This window comes from Eschrichtius robustus, chromosome 3 (genome assembly GCF_028021215.1).
Source record: "Eschrichtius robustus isolate mEscRob2 chromosome 3, mEscRob2.pri, whole genome shotgun sequence".
Taxonomy (NCBI): domain Eukaryota; kingdom Metazoa; phylum Chordata; class Mammalia; order Artiodactyla; family Eschrichtiidae; genus Eschrichtius; species Eschrichtius robustus.
Genome location: NC_090826.1, coordinates 60,904,430 through 60,927,086, shown reverse-complemented (window position 1 = coordinate 60,927,086; position 22,657 = coordinate 60,904,430). Strand labels below are relative to the sequence as shown.

Here is a 22,657-nt window from a genome sequence, read left to right as displayed (position 1 = left end):
ACTTATATTGTCTGTCAATAGCAGAGATTCTATATCTGCATTTTAAAACTGACAGCATAGGGTCTGTGAACACCTTGAAACTGTAGGCAAAAATCTGTATTTTTTCATTTCATTTTTCAAAGTTTGTTTTTATGATTAACATAGAGAGAAAAGGAGTTAGAGTATTAGGATACTGTTGCCTATAGCCAGATGCACAGTACTCTCAGCTGTGGTCCATACAATCACAATCAATTTATTTGTAACAGATTTATTGGCGTTTGGATAGAATAGGGTCAACAGACATATTTGGAGGGGAAAGCTCCAGGTACTGACTACTCACTGCTATCCTCTATGTTATATGAGATTTTTTTAGTCTCAACTGAGAAAAGGCCATTTCAGGGACTGCTTCATAATCTTAAAAAAAAAAAAAATCCAGTACTTACATGTATCTTTATTCTAAGTAAATAGTTTCAAGCATTTTAATACTAAAGAGTTTTGCCTGATCAAGGAATTAGATATCTGCACAATTTGAGCTCTTTTTCCCCTTACGCTATAAAATTAACTTTCTCATCATGAAGGAAAATTATTTCTAAAGAGTCTTATGAAACTGGTAAAACCGAAAGTGTACTCAAACTCAGTAATTTGAGGATCTGCATTAACTGAATGCTTTTAAAATGTGCTTTAATCCTCACAACACTTAAAAGGTGCTACAGTGATTAAGAATGCAGGCCTAGAGTCAAACCAAAGGGGCTCTGCCACCAATTAAGGTATTTGCAATCTTTGGCTCTTTACTTTGTGCTTCAATTTCCTCATTTGAACAATGAGGATAATAATAATGTCCAACTCACTGGGTTGTTTTTTGGATGAAGTGAGAATACAATTGCTTAGAAAACATAAATATCAACTACTATTATTATCCCTAATCTACAATTTAAAAACTTTCAGTTTGAAAAATGTTTACCTCAACTGTGTTCCATTTTATACCATCACTCTATTTTAGGCTAGTATCTTGGACTATTACTACTTCATCATTTACATGAAAGATATGAATCAAAAGAGTTAATTTATATAGTGAGAGGAGTTTCTTACTTAAGATCCCACATTTTAATATAGGCTTTTGGTGGCATATTTTTTTAAAAAAAGATTATAAAATAATAAACGCAAAATGTAAAATATTAAAACTATATGAGTGTAAAAAAGTAGAAGTCCCTCATTCCCATTCCCCTATGCATGTTCTCAACTACTGTAATAGGCAATGTGAGCCTCAATTTCCTTATGTGAAAAATGGAGATAATGATACCACTTAAAGTTTTTAAGATTATAAATATTATGGATACGAAACACCTAGCACAGTGCCCAGGACATAGGTACTCAACAAATGGTATATACCATTACAAGAAAGTCTGTGTTCCACTTCCTCTTCTCTTCAACAGATGAATAATAACAATAATACTTTTGGTCTAACCTTAGAGCATTACCGTCAAATGTGAAAATACTTCGTAAGTGGTAGTAAACATGTGACGTATACTATTATTAGATGCTCCTTCTCCTTTAAGAGGCTGCTGCAATGGAAACATGATGACAGATTTCAGATTTTCATATTCATTTTGTTCCTAAAGCAGCACTTTACCAATAGCATGTGTAGATAGATGACAGCTAAACAAAACATTCCTTTTTTGATAAAACACAAATGCTTCATGGAAAACTCTTTCTAGGAAGGCTTCAATTACTTTTCCATATTTTTAGAGCAAGATTGCTATTCTAATTTTCAAAAGACAAACAACTCCACATATGCTTGATCAATCTTAAAAGTACTGTGACATGGGTCGGAGCAACAGACTATCAAATAACCAAAGCACCGATTAAAAAAAAAAAAGCAAAATATTAGTAAATACACAAAACAGTATGAATTTTTGATACACGCTAAAGTGAAAGGCCACAATGCTTTTTTCCTTCAATTTCCATCTCAGCCACTTTTAACTATGAACTGCAGTTAGTTTCAAGCCACAATTAGCTCATGTTGACGTCTAAAGCACGTGGAGACATTGATCAAATAATTATTGTGAAAGAAGGAAGAGATGGTGGAAAGGTAACTTTTTAGGAAACGAGGAATCAAAAGAGAAGCAAAAAGGTCAGCAGCTCTATAATGGAAAAAAATCAAAGCTTTATTAACGGCAGATAAATTTAGTGATGAGTGCAAAACATGTATCTCTACAAAGATGAAGAGCAAAAGCTCTGGGTTCACAGATTTGCACTGTGGAGACCAAGTATTTAAACGTTCACTAGTATTTCAACCCCCCCCAATAACAGTACCATTCAAATCACTTAAGTATATGTAACTGTGATATTTTAAAGGATGGAAAAAAAAATGATGTAGAAAAAAAGTAGTGGACACTCTTGAAGGTATTTTGAAAGTTAGGCTAACATTTTTCTTAATTGCAATTGTGAGTATAAATACTCCACTTCCAAATTTAACAATCAAATTTTTAAATAAAAATCTATCAATTGTGAATGTCAACAAACTATCAAATTATTACTATTTCCCCCGTATCAACTTCAGTTGGTACTAAGAATAAAGTCTCAGGGGCCATATCTTGTCTCATTAAAACTGTTGGGGACGTTTGCTTATATAGAACATTTACCATGTATAATCATTTAATGTCTCTTTTGAAGTATTGAGCAAATGGAGTGGCAAGCCAAATCCAATAGAATAAAAATGTTGGCAGGGGTGATATAAAGTCAAATTTTAAAATAGTGGATTTTGATTAAAATGATTTTTCTTTAAACAGATTTATTTGATAGTGGTTTTGTATCTGTTAACACAAAGAAAGAATAGTATTATGAAGTACATTCTCAGATTTGGTGCCCTAATTTTATCTCTGTATTACTTTACTACTTTAAACAAATTCATAAAACCTATACAATTGATGTTAAAATTAAGACTTGAAATCACACAACACATTAATCTTGGAAAAACGATCAAGAAAACAGCTATTAAATGTTAGGAGTAAGAATCACTAGGGATAATGGGAAATATTTTCAGCTGATTTTAGAAAAAGAAATAATACCATAAGTGCTTTTTATTTAGTGACATAAGCGACTGCTTTACAACCACCACCTGTGTTCTAGCTTTTTTTAACAAACTATAAACAAACAAAAAAAACTAAAAGTAATTCAGATAAAACAACAAACAAAAAAAAACTACTTCTTCCACTTCATGTGAGAAACATTAGCAATGTAAAAGCCGTTTTATAAGAGGAAAGTGTAGATAGCCTCAACCACCAGAGGGCAGACAATAGAAGCAAGAAAAACTACAATCCTGCAGCCTGTGGACCAAAAACCACAGTTACAGAAAGATAGAGAAGATGAAAAGGCAGAGGGCTATGTACCAGATGAAGGAACAAGAAAAAACCCCAGAAAAACAACTAAATGAAGTGGAGATAGGCAACCTTCCAGAAAAAGAATTCAGAATAATGATAGTGAAGATGATCCAGGACCTCGGAATAAGAATGGAGGCAAAGATTGAGAAGATGCAAGAAATGATTAACAAAGACCTAGAAGAATTAAAGAACAAACAAACAGAGATGACCAATACAATAACTGAAATGAAAACTACACTAGAAGGAATCAATAGCAGAATAACTGAGGCAGAAGAACGGATAAGTGACCTGGAAGACAGAATGGTGGAATTCACTGCTGCGGAACAGACTAAAGAAAAAAGAATGAAAAGAAATGAAGACAGCCTAAGAGACCTCTGGGACAACATTAAACGCAACAACATTCGCGTTATAGGGGTCCCAGAAGGAGAAGAGAGAGAGAAAGGACCAGAGAAAATATTTGAAGAGATTATAGTCAAAAACTTCCCTAACATGGGAAAGGAAATAGCCACCCAAGTCCAGGAAGCGCAGAGAGTCCCATACAGAATAAACCCAAGGAGAAACACGCCGAGACACATAGTAATCAAAGTGGCAAAAATTAAAGACAAAGAAAAATTACTGAAAGCAGCAAGGGAAAAACGACAAATAACATACAAGGGAACTCCCATAAGGTTAACAGCTGATTTCTCAGCAGAAACTCTGCAAGCCAGAAGGGAGTGGCATGATATACTTAAAGTGATGAAAGGGAAGAACCTACAACCAAGATTACTCTACCCGGCAAGGATCTCATTTAGATTGGATGGAGAAATCAAAAGCTTTACAGACAAGCAAAAGCTACGAGAATTCAGCACCACCAAACCAGCTCTACAACAAATGCTAAAGGAACTTCTCTAAGTGGGAAACACAAGAGAAGAAAAGGACCTACAAAAACAAACCCAAAACAATTAAGAAAATGGTCATAGGAACATACATATCGATAATTACCTTAAACGTGAATGGTTTAAATGCCCCAACCAAAAGACATAGACTGGCTGAATGGATACAAAAACAAGACCCATATATATGCTGTCTACAAGAGACCCACTTTAGACCTAGGGACACATACAGACTGAAAGTGAGGGGATGGAAAAAGATATTCCATGCAAATGGAAATCAAAAGAAAGCTGGAGTAGCTATACTCATATCAGATAAAATAGACTTTAAAATAAAGAATGTTACAAGAGACAAGGAAGGACACTACATAATGATCCAGGGATCAATCCAAGAAGAAGATATAACAATTATAAATATATATGCACCCAACATAGGAGCACCTCAATACATAAGGCAACTGCTAACAGCTATAAAAGAGGAAATCGACAGTAACACAATAATAGTGGGGGACTTTAACACTTCACTTACACCAATGGACAGATCATCCAAAATGAAAATAAATAAGGAAACAGAAGCTTTAAATGACACAATAGACCAGATAGATTTAATTGATATTTATAGGACATTCCATCCAAAAACAGCAGATTACACGTTCTTCTCAAGTGTGCACGGAACATTCTCCAGGATAGATCACATCTTGGGTCACAAATCAAGCCTCAGTAAATTTAAGAAAATTGAAATCATATCAAGCATCTTTTCTGACCACAACGCGATGAGGTTAGAAATGAATTACAGGGAAAAAAACGTAAAAAAGACAAACACATGGAGGCTAAACAATACGTTACTAAATAACCAAGAGATCACTGAAGAAATCAAAGAGGAAATCAAAAAATACCTAGAGACAAATGACAATGAAAACACGACGACCCAAAACCTATGGGATGCAGCAAAAGCGGTTCTAAGAGGGAAGTTTATAGCTATACAAGCCTACCTAAAGAAACAAGAAAAATCTCAAGTAAACAATCTAACCTTACACCTAAAGAAACTAGAGAAAGAAGAACAAACAAAACCCAAAGTTAGCAGAAGGAAAGAAATCATAAAGATCAGAGCAGAAATAAATGAAATAGAAACAAAGAAAACAATAGCAAAGATCAATAAAACTAAAAGTTGGTTCTTTGAGAAGATAAACAAAATTGATAAGCCATTAGCCAGACTCATCAAGAAAAAGAGGGAGAGGACTCAAATCAATAAAATCAGAAATGAAAAAGGAGAAGTTACAACAGACACCGCAGAAATAAAAAAAAAAAGAAAAAAAAAAAAAAAAAAGAGGAAAGTAAAAATATTTTCCTAAAGCTAGTGGACTGTAATTCTTTTACACTGAAAGTAGAGAGAAATAGAAGACAACATTTATATCAAATATTAAACCTCCTAGAGCAAGCTCACTGCTTCCTGATTCAAAAGTAAGAAAGGGAAGCACAGGGAACATACAAAGGATGCACAAATAATCTAAAATAAAATGCACTGTCTCCAGAAAAAATTACCACACAAAGCTCCAATGACAACAAAATACAATTCAAAGCCACATTTGAAACTATGAATAAATATGCAAAATATGTACTACCTTCAAGGAAACAGCATGTTTTCTACTGACTACTTTTAAGTTGGCAGTTATAAGCCTAAATGGAAAACAAATGGGCAAAATGCAATTTTCAAAGGAAACTAAAGATGTGTAACAAGCACCATTAAAGTTGAATATTTAAAACACGAGGAGTCCATGTGCAATATAATTTTGCTCTCAATTTTGATAATTCAAACCAACTTATTTATAGAGTAAGGACAAACATAGAAAGAAAACTTTGAATAATAAGCATATGAGAATGTAAAAAATTCAACTCAAAGCATACTTAATAAGCAATACATGTTAGGTCAAACAGCTCCAGTCAATAATGACAGTGTTAAAAAGTAGAATGTTCTCTCAATAAATAACGTTAGCATAAAACAGCAGTTCTCACAGATAAGGCAATGTTCTGAAAGGTGAACATTATACTGATTCAGTATAGGCTAAATCTAAATCTCCTATTTTACAGAAAAAGAAAACTTCCTAGAGATGTCTGCAATCAAATTCACTTTGCTCCTGATGACATTAAAAAAAAATGTGCTCAAAAATTTGCACAAATTAATGCCATTTTCCTTTGCCACAATAAATTCATCTTACCAACTGTAGCTTTCAACTTTGAAAATATTTAACATGTAGCAATGTTCATAAGAATAACACAGCCATGTTTTAAAATGCCTTATTAAATTTTAATGGTGGTGATAAGCTGCTCTGTCTTACTTTGATAAGTCATACTTTCCATTATGAAACAGAACAGCATCCTTTGGTTGATACAATTCTTAGGGTCAATATATTTTTGGTTTCTTCACTTTCTGTTTTCATTTAGCAAAGCTAGAAGAGTGAAACCTTCCATACTTTAATAAAATGAATATAATAAACAGTAGCTAGGCAAATTCTGTTACAAATGGCAGCTATGCAGTAGTCTCCAGCCCCTACACAGGAGATATCCGTTTCATATTATTTTAATAATCCATCTTTTTTTTTTAAAAAGCAAATAGTTTAGCTTCAATGCTCATGTTGAAAAAGGTTCGGATTTTTTGTTTTAATGCATTCTTTCGAAAGTAATACAATGAATATACAGTGTTAATTCCCACGAATATAACTATATATAACTACACTTTCTCATAAAGAAGCTCAATTAAGTTGATAAGCTTTCAGTTTGCATCAGTTTGAGATGAAACATGATTTTCCTGATTGCATGAGGTAATAATTTTCACCCTCACTTGTTCAATCTGCACTTGCTAGAGGTACAATACGCGGTGTACTACAGATATATACTTGTAAAATTTTTATACATGTCGGTTTGTACCTATTGAAGTTTACCACAAGAGTGCAGTCACTTGGATTTTTCAGAATTACTCTGCCATTAATCAGGATATGCTTCTCTTATACAAAATGCAATAATGTTTCAACATACTATAAATGTCAATAATGAAATATTTAACTTCAAGTAGAAGCACACTAAATCAAAAAACTGTATCTTTCCTATAATTACAAAAAAAAATTGAACTAAAGAAGAATCTATTGTAGGGGGAGAGGTGGCTACTGTAAAATTTTATACTTGAGTAAATAATCCTCCAAAGGTAGGCTGCTACATCCTACAAAAGAGAAAAAGGGTTTTCTCTAATAAATAATTACCTTCTAAAACATAATTGAAGTCTCCCTAAAAATGGTTCGAAGACAAAAGTTGAAAATGGTGAAATAAAAGCCACTAGGCAAATCATAATGATTAACAAGAAAGGTTTTAGAGAGAGAGAGAGATCTAGGTTCAAAGGCCTGATCGTACCACTTATAGAAACTTATGACCTTTGGTAAGTTTCTTAATCCTTTTTAGCCTCAATTTCTTCACCTGTAAAACTGATTCTTGTGCTAAATAAGAGATAGTAAAAGAGGTATTATCAGCACTGAGCCTGATACTTAGGGCCCAATAAGGTAACTATAATGATTATTGACAAACTTCGGTGCGGGGGTGTTTATTAGCGACCTTGCAAAAACTGCTATGTTCCTTGCTTTAAAACCCACTCTTTGCTTGTTTGATAGTGTAATTACTGGTAGTTTTCTGCTGTTCACTTTCAATGCAAAGGACTCCAGAGAATTAAGAAGAAAAATAATCGAGGGGTGGGGATTTAGAAACCTAATTTTACGGTTGGCAAGAACTTGTGCGCTGCAGAATTTGTTAGCGGGCCGTCATATTACCTTTTAATTATCCTAATGATTCCCAGCCGGGCTGATGGGGGGTTAAAAGGATATCTCCCGGTGTATGCTTTTAAAACAAAATTACTTTGGGCAAAAGAAAAGTCTAGCACCCAGGACAATACTAAAGAGGATGAGTTATTAATTACTTATTGAATGACTCACTAAAGCTGTATATTTCAGGCAGAAACTAACTGTCCAAGATATGCGACTTACTGCACAAAATTTTCATCTTCCATTCTGAACTGGATGGAATCCGTTTCCTCACCAAGCTCTCAATATTTAAAACTTTATTTTCGCTTCATTAGTTTTTAAAAACCGAATGAGAGAGGAATGATTAACCCTACATTAATGAAAAAGGAGTGAGCTTTAAAAGCTGTCAAGTAAACTGCCTACAGTTACACAGTTTGTAAACTATAGAGGAGCTGGGATTCGAACTCGTAGCTCTCGGGCTCCGAAATCCAAGCTTTTCTCGCTACACTCAAGCTTGCGCTTCCACTTGGCTTCCCTAAACCGTCCGGTAGAGAGAACATTCATTATGAAGCTTTTTTTTTTTTTTCTTTTCTTTTTTTTTGTCTCCTTCTCTGTTGCCAACCCTTCCATTTCACGCTACCTCCTATGCTGGGCTACAAATTCCGTGCAACAACATTCGAGGTACACTAAGGCTAGGAGCCGGAGTATAGGCCCGAAGAACAGAAATTGGTTTTACTTCCTACGCGGAACGGAGGTCTGGCGCCAGCACCAAAAGCGACAAACAGGCAGGGGTCCAGAGAGGCTGCAGACCGCGCCCAGGTCTCAAGTTTTAGTCAAGGCCCACGTTCCGGCCAGGCGAGGGGAGCAGAGAAGGTTATCCTTTCTTGGCACCCTCGCTGCGGCGGGAGCACAGAAGAGAAGGTTGGAGTCGCAGTAATAGTGCCCACAATAAATGCAAACCCCCTCTTCAGCCCGTTAAACGCACTTACTTGAGCGAAGTAATTTCCAAGACACAAGGCCGGCACCGGCAACGGGAAGGGCCCCTCGGTCCTCCTGCCCCAGACGCTGGCGGTGACGACAGCCGAGCCGCGCCGCCGAGAGCGAAGGCCCGGCGCACGGAGCGCGCGCTCCCGACAGGGGCTGGGCGGCTCCGCGGCGCCACCTTTAAACGTCACTGACGGGGCTCTGCTTCTGAACACCCGGGTTTGAACATGTCGCGGCCGAAGGGAGTAGCTGGGCGGGATCCCCGAGCGGGGTTCCGAGCTGAGAGGAGAAACCTCGGTGCCTCCGTACCCCAGGGGCTATTAAAGGCGGCCAGGAAGAGCGGGCAGTTAAACCTGTCGGGCCGCAACCTCAGTGAAGGTAAGATCCAGAGGTACGACCCGATTGTGCGACCTGGCAGAAAGCATTTGCCCCACGTAGCCTCCCTTTCCTCTGGCCTGGGTTTGGCCGCCTTTGGCCCAGGCTCCTAGCCAGGATCCCGGTGCTCGAATTCAGGCACTCATAACATTTCCACTGGTTCGGTGAGCTCGTTCGGTTCCTCCTTTCGCTCCAGGAATGTCTGGTGCAGGGAATGTGCTGGGAATACGGTCAAAATTTAAACGGGGCGCTTTCTGGGAGTCCTACATTCTATGGAATAAACAACATAATGTTTGACTAAATTAGCTATCAAGTGATGGGCACATGCTTTGTTTCTTTGGCCCTCTGTTCCTCCTCTTAATTTAATCACTTAGGGCAGTTATCAGCGCTAAAATTCTGTATTTTATCTGCTCCTTTGTGAACTTAGAGTGAATGCCACTGTTCTCTATCAAGACCCTTTTCTGTGTGCAACTGGACAGAATCCTAAATACAAGGAATAATGAACATAATCCTAAATTGAAGATCAAGATGGATGCCATACAGAGTGAATTTGGGGCCATCCTGAAAATCTAGTAAAGATAAAAAGCACAAATCTGGGCACCATGAATGAATAATAGCCAGATGCTCTTCTGATTTTCTGTTGTATACGGGAGGGAGTGGGAAGTGGGGAGAGAGAGATTATGGCATTCCTCCTGTTTTCCTCTACTTATATTTAGGTTTAAGGCTACTTGGGATTAAAAGCTTCCATTTCCTTGTAATGACTGCTTTTTTTATTGTGCCATGTATAGAGTTGACCATGCAAACAAATACTTGCTGAATGAATGAAAGGGTATATGACAAAATCTCTGCTCTACCTAGAAAAGCTTTTTTTTTTTTTTTTTTTTGTTCCCTCCTCCCCCATCCCTCCCAGCCCTAGAAAAGCTTTTAATCAATGGGGACATTAGTATTCTAACACTACAGATGTGCATATACACTTGCTTTTTCCAAAGCCTGGAACTTTCTACGTGATACCTGACTAGGGTTCACTCTGCTTCCTGTAGGACTCTGCTCAGATAGGCCATTCCTAACTACCCTATCTAAATACCATTGCTAACATGTATTCTCTGTTTTTTTAATAGCATTTATTACTATCAGAATTTATATTATGTATTTATTTGTTTATTGTCTTCTCTTCTCCGCTAGAGTATTAGTTGTAGGTGGTCAAGAAGCTTTGTTTTATTAATTGTTGTGTTCCTAGCACTCAAAATAGTGCTTAGTACATAATAGATTCTTATTAAACATTTGTGGAAGGAATAAGTAAATGAATGAGTACTCCCAAATACTAAGTGTGTGCTGGAATGTACTTATTGATTGGATCCAGATGGTTTAGTCTATTAAAGTTTCAGGGAGCAAATGAATTTTGACTCCTAGCTTCATGATGACATGGATCAGGGCTGTTTAGGTCATTATTGTATAAACAGAGCCTAACATAATATCTGGCACATACTAGGTACTCAGCAAATTATGTTGAAGGTACAATATTTCATAGGAGACAAAAGATATAAATGGGAGAGGCACATGGTATCTATAGCTTATATATAAAAAAGGAATTCTTGTTATCATAATATAGTTGTAGCCTATCAACTAGCCTTTATCTAGTTGTAGCCTTCAACTTCATCTCTTGTCTCTCAGCCTTTGATATCCAAACTGCTGTAATTCTGAACTATTTGTAGTCCAGTATGGGGCCATGCTTCTTATCTCCATATCTTTGCTCAGGTAACTTTGAGATGCTTAATCTCCCTGTGTTTTATTTTCTCATTTATAATGTGATAGTAGGAATAGGACCTACTAAGGTTTAAATGAGATAATACACATAAAAGGCCTGGTACATAAAAAGTACATGGTAAAAAATGGCCATTGCTATTATTATTGCAATAGCCTCCTAAGTGGTTTCCTGAATTTCTTGTCTTAAATCTCACCCTCTAAATCAGTGTCATTACCAAGAATTATCTTTCCAAAGCAAAGATCTTACTATGTCATTCACATTTAATGACTCCCAGTAGCCCACAAGATTCAGCATAAAGTTCTTAGTACAACAAACAAAAAAAGTCTTTTGAAATCTTGCCCCTAAGCGTCTACAATAAAGCCTCCTGTCTCTTTTCGGAATCCTATACTTTAACAACAACAACAATAGCAAATCGTTTTTCCCCCAACAACCGTACTTTAAGGTTTTTTTAGAACAGTTTTAGGATTCCAGAAAGTTGAACAGACAGTACAGAGAGTTCTCATATACCCTCTCTCCCCAGCTCATAGTTTCCCCTATTATTAACATCTTGCATTATGTGGTACATTTGTCACAATTGATCAGCCAATATTGATATATCATTATTAATTAAAGTCCATTATTTACATTACTGTTCACTCTTAGTCTTATACAGTTCTATGAGTTTTGACAAATGCATGATGTCATGTATCTACCATTGCAGTATCATATAGAATATTTTCACTGCCCTAAAAATCACCTGAGCCCTACCTATTTATTCCTTACCCTGCTTCTCCAGAAGCCCTGGCAGCCACTCATCTTTTTTTTTTTTTTAATAAATTTATTTATTTATTTATTTTTGGCTGTGTTGGGTCTTTGATGCTGCGCGCGGGCTTTCTCTAGTTGTGGAGAGCGGGGGCTACTCTTCGTTGTGGTGTGAGGGCTTCTGATTACGGTGGCTTCTCTTGTTGTGGAGCACAGGCTCTAGGTGCGCGGGCTTCAGTAGTTGTGGCTTGCAGGCTCTAGAGCTGAGGCTCAGTTGTGGCACATGGGCTTAGTTGCTCTGCGGCATGTGGGATCTTCCTGGGCCAGGGCTCGAACCCGTGTCCCCTCCGTTGGCAGGCGGATTCTTAACCACTGCGCCACCAGGGAAGTCCCAGCCACTCATCTTTTTACTCTTTCTATGGTTTTGCCTTTTCCAACATGTCATATAATTGGAATCACACAGTATGTAGCTTTTTCAGACTGCCCTTTTTCACTAAGTAATGTGTATTTAAGGTTCCTCCATGTCTTTCCATGGCTTGATAGCTCATTTCATTTAACACTGAATGATATTCTATGGTACGGATGTACCATTTTGTTTATCCATTCACCTTTCGAAGGCCATTTTGGTTGCTTCCAGTTTTTGGCAACTATGAATGAAGCTGCTGTTTGTGTTCAGGTTTTTGTGTGGACATAAGTTTTCAATTCATTTGGGTAAAAACCTAGGAGGGCCTTTGTTTTCCTTTTTGGAACTTTCTGGAATTTTTTTTTCCCTGAATATTTTTGATCTGCAGTTGGTTGAATATGCAGATGCAGAACCCAAGGATACAGAGGGCAGACTGTATACTCCAGGTCTTTCTTTCCTCCTATATATTTATGTGATTATATAAATGTATTTGTAAAGTGCAGTCAGGTCCAGTGTTTCTAAATTGGAAAAATAGAACCTAGCCTTTAATTTTGGTGTATATAACAAAAAGCAGTTAAAATTCTGTTGATTCTTTTTTTTAAGAGCAAATGTGGATTTTTATTTTGAAAGAAATCATAATACATTTTTTAAAAATTTAAAGCTAACAAAAAATTTAAAGCTAACAAATACCAAAAACGTTCCAATTTTCAGAAAGATAACAATATATATTTTTTTACTAACTACCTAACAGCTATATACAGTGCATGATTTCTATAATGCTTTCTTTACTACATTTTTGACATCAAAGTCTTTAGTCACTTCTTCATATGACAGTGGTTTTGCAGTATCATTTTCTGTTGTAAGAATGGAAGGGTAATTCAGCCCTTCCTGTAGCATGGTTGCTATAATCTTTTTTCTTTAATCACAGCATTTAATCTGTTTACATTTAATATAATTATTGATACATTTGAGTTTAAATCTATATTATTTTATTTTCATTCTTTCCATTTTGTTACTTTTTTCTTGTTTTATTTTGGTTTAATTTTTTTTTTAATTTTTATTGGAGTATAGTTGATTTACAATGCTCTGTTAGTTTCAGGTGTACAGCAAAGTGAATCTCTTATACATATACATATATCCACTCTTTTTTAGATTCTTTTCCCATATAGGCTATTACAGAGTACTGAGTGGAGTTCCCTGTGCTATACAGTAGGTCCTTATTATTTAGTTATCTATTTTATATATAGTAGTGTGTATATGTCAATCCCAATCTTCCAATTTATCCCTCCCCCCAAAAATTCTATTGATTCTTGTTCTTAAATGGTGGCCTCCTGGAATGGATTCTTCTTAACGCGGTCACTTCTAAGAGCTGTGAGGCATTTTATTAACTACATGGGGTTGTTAACTGGTACCCGTACAGTGCAGATAAATATTTACCGGTAACTGAAATCTGTCGACTCTTGAGGGTTTTTAGATACACTTTCTTTTCTAGTTCCTTTGCGAAAGAACTAGGTCCTAGTTCTTTTGTAAAAATACTATTTATTATTTTCCTCTTTATATAACCAATATGTCTACTATAGAAAAAGTAGAATCTATATAAAGCATAAAAAATGAAAATAACCGTCTACGGTTATCGTTGATATTTTGGAGGTTTTTCTTTTATAGTTTGTGTGTGTGTGTGTGTGTGTGTGAATATGTATATTTAACTTACTTTCTGTTTTTTATTTTTAACAAATTTGGAATTGTACTGAGTTCTGCTTTTTTGACTTCTATTTGTACATTTTTCAGGGGCACTTGAAAAATAGTCATTAAAATAATCAGATAATAGACTATCTTATGAATATTGTGATTAAATTTAAACATCCAAATATTGTTGGCAGTTTTAGAGTCATCATTCTGAGTGTCAGTTCTATAAGTTACTTAGAAAGGTATACCCAAACAAAATAACTAATAGTAACCAACTTCAAAGAAGAATATTAGAAATATTCTGGAAATTCTAAGTGACAGCTCTTTTTATGAGTAGCAGTGTGGGAATATATTATCTTTTGTTCAGTATAGATATTGCAGCTCTTTTTCATTGGACCCGATAAAATGAAAGTAGAATTGAAAAGGAGGTATTGATTGTTGCCTTGTGCTTGCATGACCTTGGCAGAACAGTAGTGTAGGAATGTTTTCGAATGACTCATCAAAAACTTAATGAAAGTAAGAGGGGCCAGTGTTTGGAACAAAAGAATGCTGTAAATTCTAAAGGAAACCACACTATTGAACTGACAGGAACATTGGTAAGTGGATAATTTATTAAATAAGCCAATTAAATTAGTTTGGAAACCATACTATTTGAAAGAGAAATATGGGTGTAAGGCTATCCTTCCTTATCTTGAAGAGAGCAGTTTGGTTAGTTTCTGTTTGTGGAATTAAGTAAATAGGTCTAGGGCTTCTAGGCCTCAAGATGTCATGTTGTCTGTTTTAGGGTAATGAAAATTTGCCATATTCAGTTTGTACAGTTTTTTGTGACATAATAAAAAGTGTAACAAACCATATGTTTACTAAGATTTTAAATAACCATCCTTAAATCTGTATTAACCATGTTCTGCTTTACTATTTAGCTTAACTCTGTATTTTGACTCCTGATTGTCTTAATGGAATTTACTGTTATATTCTAAAAAGCTAATGTGCTTCCAGGTGAGTAGATCATCAAAACAAGCTAATTCTTAAACAGTTCTTAGAAATGAAAACATGAGGAAAGTGACTTAATCCATATGTAATGGCAAAATCTGAGGTGAACATTTAATTTTTAGTATACTGAAATCCAGGGAAGTCTACTTGTTTAGATTATAAAACAAGGACCTTGATAGTTAATTGAAAATCCCATTCCTATTTCTTGATCTGTTGATATATTTCTAAATGTTAGTATTTTAACCTGTTGGGATGTGTATCCCAAGTTATCGCCAATGCCAAAGTTTATTTAATAAATTAGTGCAAATTTAAACTTACCCTTATATTAATATCATGTTCACTCACTTGCATTTTAATATGTTTTCTTGAGTAGAAGAGAAAAAATACAGGCTGGGAAGAATGGAATTATAGTTTCAGTGAGGCTTGTCTTCACTATAAAACTGAATGTACCCTCAAGTTAATGTAATAATTTCAAGCATGTTTTTCTCTTAAAGTGATTAGTAAACATGTTTCCTTTTTATATGTTTAACATTGTTTCGCTTTTTTCTTACAGTATCCTGGACTTCAGGAAAGAAGTGTTCTCTTCATGCATTCTAAAATAACAATGGTTCATGTGTTCTAAACCACAAAGATATATTCCTTTGAATCAACCTAAAGCTGCAACTGAGTTAATGCCTTCCATATAACTTTTTAATTTTACTTTGGGGTGTGTGTTTTTGTGTGTGTGTGTGTGTGTGTGTGTTAAACTTTAAAGATAGCCTCAAAGTGACACTATAATATTATGGTTTATCAATTTGGAATTCTTTGTTTAATGTAATGAGGCCATTGGTGGCCATACATAAACTACTGTGGAGAAAATTGGAATGTTTATCAATGAGCTTTCCCGGATCCTTTACAGAGTGACTTGATCTATTGGTTTATTCTTTTAAAGTGCTCATAATTGGGTAGACAGTCTAGTAAATGGCATTTGTAAGATAAACTATTATCAAAATATTACCCTGCACCTGGCAAAAGCCTTTTTGTACTGCTATTATTGGATTCTAGCATTTAAGTGACAGTAGGGCCCTCTCATTTAATCAACGAGGCAACTGGGGACCAGAGATACTAGGTTACTGGCCAGTTTGATTAGTTATACAGTTTAAACCAGAGCCTTAGGTCCCTGACTCTTTGGTCAGTGGTATGTCCGTGATGCTATACTGTGTATCATAGTTGAATATATTTACAATCTTTTAGAAGATGGTAATCAACCTAGACTAGATATAAACTTTAATGGGTATGATTTTCTGCCTTAAGTAAACAGTTATTATTGTATACTGTGCATGATCATTATATTTATGAAACTGTACAAAGGAGTCAAAAAAAATTTTTTAATCTCATGATTTATTGCTCCTATAGTTTACTGGCTGCACATTCTTTTATTCATCCATGTAAACACTATTTTAGACGTGTTTTTTATTTCTTCTCTGTTTCTTCACCTACCCACTTGTAAGTATCTTCCTCAAATTAGACAGTTCTCTGCTGTCAACCCATTTGTGACTCCCTATTTCTGTAATTAGCTGTTGTCAATGGAAGAAAGAATGAATTGCCCAAAAAAACATGTAAAGAAATCTTTTTTCAGTGTTTAAGGATCACGCCATCCATTGTGGAAGTCTCTAGTCACATATGGCTATTTAAATTTTAGTTAACCAAAATTAAATAAAATTAAAAATCAAGTTCTTTAGTCACTTTAGCCACATTATAAGTGCTCATTGGCCATATGCAGCTAGTGGCTACCGTATGGAATAGGGCAGACACAGGATATTTCCATCATTGCAGAAAGGTCTTTTGGGTAGTGCTGCTTAAGGGTATTATCTACCCTGTGAGAAACATTTATATATAGATATACACACATACACATATACACACTTCAATTTTTTTATTCATTCACGTATATACATATGTGTACATCTGCATTCATAAGATTGTCGTGATATATTACATCATCTATATTTAAAAAATTGTCACTCTTTGTCTTTAGTTATCTTTATTGGGGTATAATTTACAAACAGTATGTACATTCATTTTAAGTGTACAGTTTAATGAGTTTTGACAAATATATACAGTTGTGTAACCTCTACCAAAATCAAGATAAAGAACATTTCCAGTACTTGAAAAGTTCCCCTTGCTGTCAGTCTACCCCCACTGCTAGCTCCCCGGAACCAGTGGTCTGCTTTTTGTCAATATAGATTAGCCTCTTCTAGAATTTAATTCAAATAGAATTATACATTTGCAGTTTTTCTTTTGCTTAGAATGTTTTTTGAGGTTCATCCATATTGTTTACATAAGTAGTTCCTTTTTATTGTTGAACAGTAATAGTCCATTGTATGTATGTATTTCAGTTTGTTTATCCATTTACCTGTTGAGCTGTGTTTAGCTCTTGGCTATTATGAATGAAACTGCTTATGATTTTTCAAGTACAGTCTGTGTAGACATATGTTATCATTTCTGTTGAGTTAAGTACCTGAGAGTGGAATCGCTGGACATATAATAATAAGTGCATATTTTACTTTATAAGAATTCACCAAAATGTTTGTCCCTAGTAACATGAGAGATTCAGTTGCCACACATCATTACCAACACTTTGTATTGTCATTATTTTTAACATTAGCCATTCTTGTGTTTGTGTTACAGTATCTCCTTATGGTTTTATTTACATTTCCTTGATGTTTAATGATGTTGAGCATCTTTTCAACTGCTCATTAGTTTTTGTATATCTTTTGCCAAGTGTTCAGATTTTTTGTCTATTATTAATTGGGCTGTTTGTCTTACTGAGTTATAAGACTTTTTATATTCTGGGGATGCAAGTCCTCAGATATATATCTATATTGGTATCTATCTAATATATTCTCCCAGTCTGAGGCTTACCTAATTTTCTGAACAATTTCTTTAGAAAAACATAAGAGTTTTTAATTTTGATGAAGTCCAATTTATCAATTTTTTTCTTTTATGATTGTACTTTTTCTATACTGAGAAATTTTATCCATCCCAAGGCTGTGAAGATTTTCTCCTCTGCTTTCTTATAGAATTTTTATAGTTTTATCTTTTACATTTAAGTCTGTGATCTACTTGGCATTAATTTTAGAGTGTGTCACAAGGTAAAGGTTGAGGTTCATTTTTTATCTATACGAACATTTGTTGAAAAGACTATTCCTTTCTTATTAAATTATTTTGGCAACTTTGTTGAATATTAATTGACATTATTTTATTGCCTAGAATTTTTTCTGAGCTCATTTTTTTTTCTCCTGTTGGTCTGTATGTCTGTCCTTATGCTAATACCACACTGTCTTGATAAGCTTTATGGTAAAAATTAAAATCAAGTACTGTTAAATCCTATCGCTTTCTTCTGTTTCAAAATTGTTTAATCTATTTTAGTTCTCTTGCATTTCAGTATACATTTTAGAACTAGCTTGTTAGTTTCTACAGAAAGGCCTTCTGGGGTTTTGATTAGGATTATACTGAATCTATAAGTCACTTTGAGAAGTGACATCTTAAAAATATTGAGTCTTCAAGCTGTAACGTGGTATATTTCTCTACTTATCTAGACCTTCTTTAAGTTTTTACAGCAAAAACCAGAAGTCTTTCATATATTTTGTATTTTCGTACCATAGGTTTTGCATATATTTGTTAAATTTAACACTGAGTATTTCGTGGTTTTAGATGTTATGTCTTGTAAATCTTTAAGCATTTAAGAATGTTTTCAGTTACTGATTGCTAATATGTAGAAACACAATTGATTTTTGTATATTAAGCTTGAAGTCTGTGACCTTTCTAAACTCATTACATACAATTGTTTTTGTAGCTTTCTTAAGATTTTCTATATAGATGTTCATGTCTGCTAATAGAGACAGTTTTGCTTCTTCCTTTTCAATCTGAATGGCTTTTATTTATTTTTCTTGCCTTGTTGCATTAGTCAGAACTGCTAGTAAAATATTGACACAGTAAGAATGGGCATCCTCACTTTGTACCCAATTTTAGAGAGTAAGCACTGAGTTTTTCACCATTAAGTATTTTGTTAGCTGTAGATTTTTCAAAGATACCCTTTATCAGGTTGAAGGAGTTCCCTTTCATACCTAGTTTTTTGAGAGTTTTTATCTTGAATGATTGTTGAATTTTGTCAGATGCTTTTTTTTTTTTTTAATTCCTTGACAGTCATGTTGTGTTACTCTTTTTCTGTTAATATGGTCGACTGCACTGATTCATTTTCAAATGTTAAAGCAGCCTTGCATTCCTTATATAACTCACTTGGTCATGGTGTTTAGATTTGGTTTTTTGTTTTTGTTTTTTTTTCCCCCCTTTTAATGTCTTTGATTTTGGTATCAGAGTAGTGCTGGCTTTATAAAATGAGCTGGGAATTTTTCTTTCCTCTATTTTCTGAAACAGTCTGTAGAATCAGTATCATTTCTACTCTAAATGTCTGTAGAATTCACCAGTGAAGTGGAGTTTTCTTTGTGGGAATGTTTTAAATAGCAAGTTTAATTTCTTTGGTAGATACAATGTACATTATTGTGATTTATAAGAAATATATATATTTGGTCATTCAGATGACCAAAATATATTTCTCAGAGATATTTGGTCTTCATCCATAGTTCCTGGCCCACAGCTCCCAAAACCCTTGGAATTTTCCTGAATAATAAGAGCAATGGGAGCATCCTTTGTTATAGTATTTGGTTTCTTCTCCTCAGTTCCTGAAAAACAAAAACAAAACCCCCAAAAAACTGCTTCAGAGCCATAAAAGTGAAATGGTGTCTTGTTAACAAGACTTTAATACCACAAGTGAGTTTATGTTAATGAAAGTGACTTTTGCAAAACACCTAAGGACGGAGGCTGGTAGCCAGGAGAACTAACCACAGATAGAATCAGAATCAGAAACCCTGATTCTGGAGAGGAGAGAGGGGATAGAGGTTGAATCAATCACCAATGGCAAATGAGTTAATCAATCATGCCTATGTAATGAAGCCTCTGTAAAAACCAAAAAAGGAGAGGGTTCTGAGAGCTTCCACATTAGGGAACCAGTATGCTCCCATGTGCCATTGTGCCGGACCACGAGCTCCACAAGGATGGAAGCTCCCTTTTTCAGACCTTACCCTATGTATCTCTTCATCTGGTTGTTGGTTCGTATCCTTTAATATCGTTCGTAATAAATCTGTAAGCTAGTGAGTAAATGGGTTTTCCTGAGTTCTCTGGGCCATTGTAGCAAATTAACTAAACCCAAAGAGGGAGTTGTGGGAACCTCTGATTTATAGGCAATTGATCAGAAGTACTGGTAATAAGCTGGGCTTGTGACTGGCCTCTGAAGTGGAGGGCAGTTTTGTGGGACTGAGCCCTTTACTTGTGGAATCTGATTCTATGTCCCCTAGTAGTATCAGAGTTGAGACACCAGGAGGGTGTCTGAGAATTGATTGTGTGGGGAACAATATGCACACTGGAATTGGGTCCAGGAACCCTTTCAAAAGGCTACTCAGATTTCCTGTTGCTGTTGTGCTTTATTTTTTTCCCCCTTTCGGGGAATTTGTCCATATCCTCTAAGTTGTTGAATGTATGGATATAAAGTTGTTCATCATATTCCCTTATCCTTTTTTTTAAAATAAATTTATTTATTTATTTTTAGGGTCTTCGTTGCTGCGCGCAGGCTTTCTCTAGTTGCAGTGAGCGGGGTGGGGGGGCTACTCTTCATTGTGGTGCACGGGCTTCTCATTGCGGTGGCTTCTCTTGTTGCGGAGCATGGGCTCTAGGCACGGGCTTTAGTAGTTGTGGAACACAGGCTCAGTAGTTGTAGCTCATGGGCTCAGTGTTGTAGCTTGCAAGCTCTAGAGCGCAGACTCAGTAGTTGTGGTGCACAGGCTTAGTTGCTCCGTGGCATGTGGGATCTTCCCGGACCAGGGCTGGAACCTGTGTCCCCTGCACTGGCAGGCGGATTCTTCACCACTGCGCCAGCAAAGAAGCTCCTTCCCTTATCCTTTTAACATCTGTAAGATTGGTAGTGATATTCCCACTTTCAAAGAACTGGGTATTGGTTTTATTGCTTTTTATCTATTACCATATTTGTTTTCTATGTCATTGATTTCTACTCTTTTTTTGTTTACCTTGGGTTTACTTTGTTCTCTTCTATCTTCCTAAGATTGTAGTTTAGATCATTGTGAGATGGGATTATATATGAGCAAGATTGGCCATGAGTTGATAACTGTTAAATGTGGGCGGTGGGTACGTGGAGCATTATTTCATTATACTATTTTTTAATTTATGTATATATTTGACATATATATAACTTTAAAAATTACATACAGCAAATAAACCTAACTCCATAGTAAATTTTTTTCACATTTATGTGCCTATTGACATTTATTTTTTACCTGGTAGTTTCTGTTTTGTGAATTGGTAAGCTACTTTTAGGATGGCTCCACCGAATTCCTCAATAATTAGGACAATATACCTTTCAGTGGTTCTTCATATTTGTGGGGAGGGAAGAAAAGTGACATGAATCTTGGTGCTATAAACTCTTGAAGAAATTGAGATACTTCACAAACAATGGGGAAAAGAATGAGCAGTAAGTCAATGTTTATGGAAAAGCAAATTGATACATATTTAATAACAGCAGTATGGTATCAACAATTATCCATCCCGTGATAGTTCCTACAAAGACAAATTTGGTTAACCAAAATATCTGAAGTAATAATGATAAAATTTTAGCATTCATTTAGTATAGTTGATGGGTAACAGATATTGTTGTTGTGTTGTATACAAATTTCTTGTGTTCTCCACCTTCCTCCTTACAAAAAAAGATATTTTCTATTACATTGCCTTTTAAGTATAATAGTCTTAATGTACCTATGTATAGATGTTAAGAGAAAAATATATGCACAATGCTCTACATATTTTCTTTAGGAGTAGACTTGTGCATATCACATAGCTTCTTCCATACATTTTTTTTATGTTTTGTATTGTTTTGTCTTGCCTTGCTTTTTTTTTTTTGTTCTTGTTCTGGAGCTTTTTGTTGGTGATCCAAACTGGTATGGCACATTTGTAACTTTTTTTTGCTTAAGGGTAACATTGATTTTTAGTCAAATACATAAACGTACCCATTTCTATTGACTCATTTGGTGTCAGTAACTTCACATGCTAGTGCTGGGCTGATGTGTGTTTCTCATTCCCACTCAGTCATCCATATCTACCCACCAAAATAATAATAACAACAACAGTGAAGATACATTTTATGCTGCTTTTGTGCTCAAAGAGTTGGAAAGAGTGGTTTTTTTTGTTTGCTTTGCTTTAAAAATAAACCTCTGTCCATAAACATGGGTGGATTTTCATTCTGTTTTATTCCCATTTGCTGGGGATTCATTGATAGAAGGGTAGAGAAATGCAGATTGCTTAGGCAGAGAGAAGGGTAGGAAAGGGATCTTATAATTTATTCTAATACAAATATAGGTACCTCATTTTTTTTGAGTGAACGGATTTCAGAAACTTTGATTTGCTTCTGTAAAACCATTGTATTGGATTGCTCGACCTGATTGTGTCGTGAACTTGAAACTTTGACCGCACCTTTCCATTTAATGTCATTTTAAAATGATAGTTAATAACTGTAAGGCATAACCAATGGTTGCCTTGATTAATATTAGCTAAAGTTCTAGATTATACCCATATATCGTCCTACTGGTATCAAGGAA

At 35.2% G+C, this 22,657-nt stretch overlaps 2 protein-coding genes across 9 annotated transcripts in view; one reads left to right on the top strand and one right to left on the bottom strand.

Moving 5' to 3' along the window:
• SRSF11 (serine and arginine rich splicing factor 11) overlaps positions 1-9,086 on the bottom strand; it is a 48,743-nt gene extending 39,657 nt beyond the window's left edge. For 4 of the 6 annotated variants that reach the window (XM_068540095.1, XM_068540097.1, XM_068540098.1 and 1 more), the window contains exon 1: positions 9,000-9,080. The gene's annotated coding sequence lies outside the window, so the exon portion shown is untranslated. Of the gene's footprint in view, positions 1-8,999 lie in introns of all 6 variants that reach the window. The other 2 variants (XM_068540100.1, XM_068540101.1) reach the window with 2 other exon arrangements.
• A 90-nt stretch (positions 9,087-9,176) lies between these two features.
• LRRC40 (leucine rich repeat containing 40) overlaps positions 9,177-22,657 on the top strand; it is a 51,607-nt gene continuing 38,126 nt past the window's right edge. Inside the window, exons 1-2 of one of the 3 annotated variants that reach the window (XM_068540094.1) lie at positions 14,476-14,560; positions 15,508-15,621. In XM_068540094.1, coding sequence (XP_068396195.1) covers position 15,621 — 1 coding nt within the window. In that variant the 5' untranslated portion in view covers positions 14,476-14,560; positions 15,508-15,620. Of the gene's footprint in view, positions 9,373-14,475; positions 14,561-15,507; positions 15,622-21,113; positions 21,538-22,657 lie in introns of those variants that run through there. The other 2 variants (XM_068540092.1, XM_068540093.1) reach the window with 2 other exon arrangements.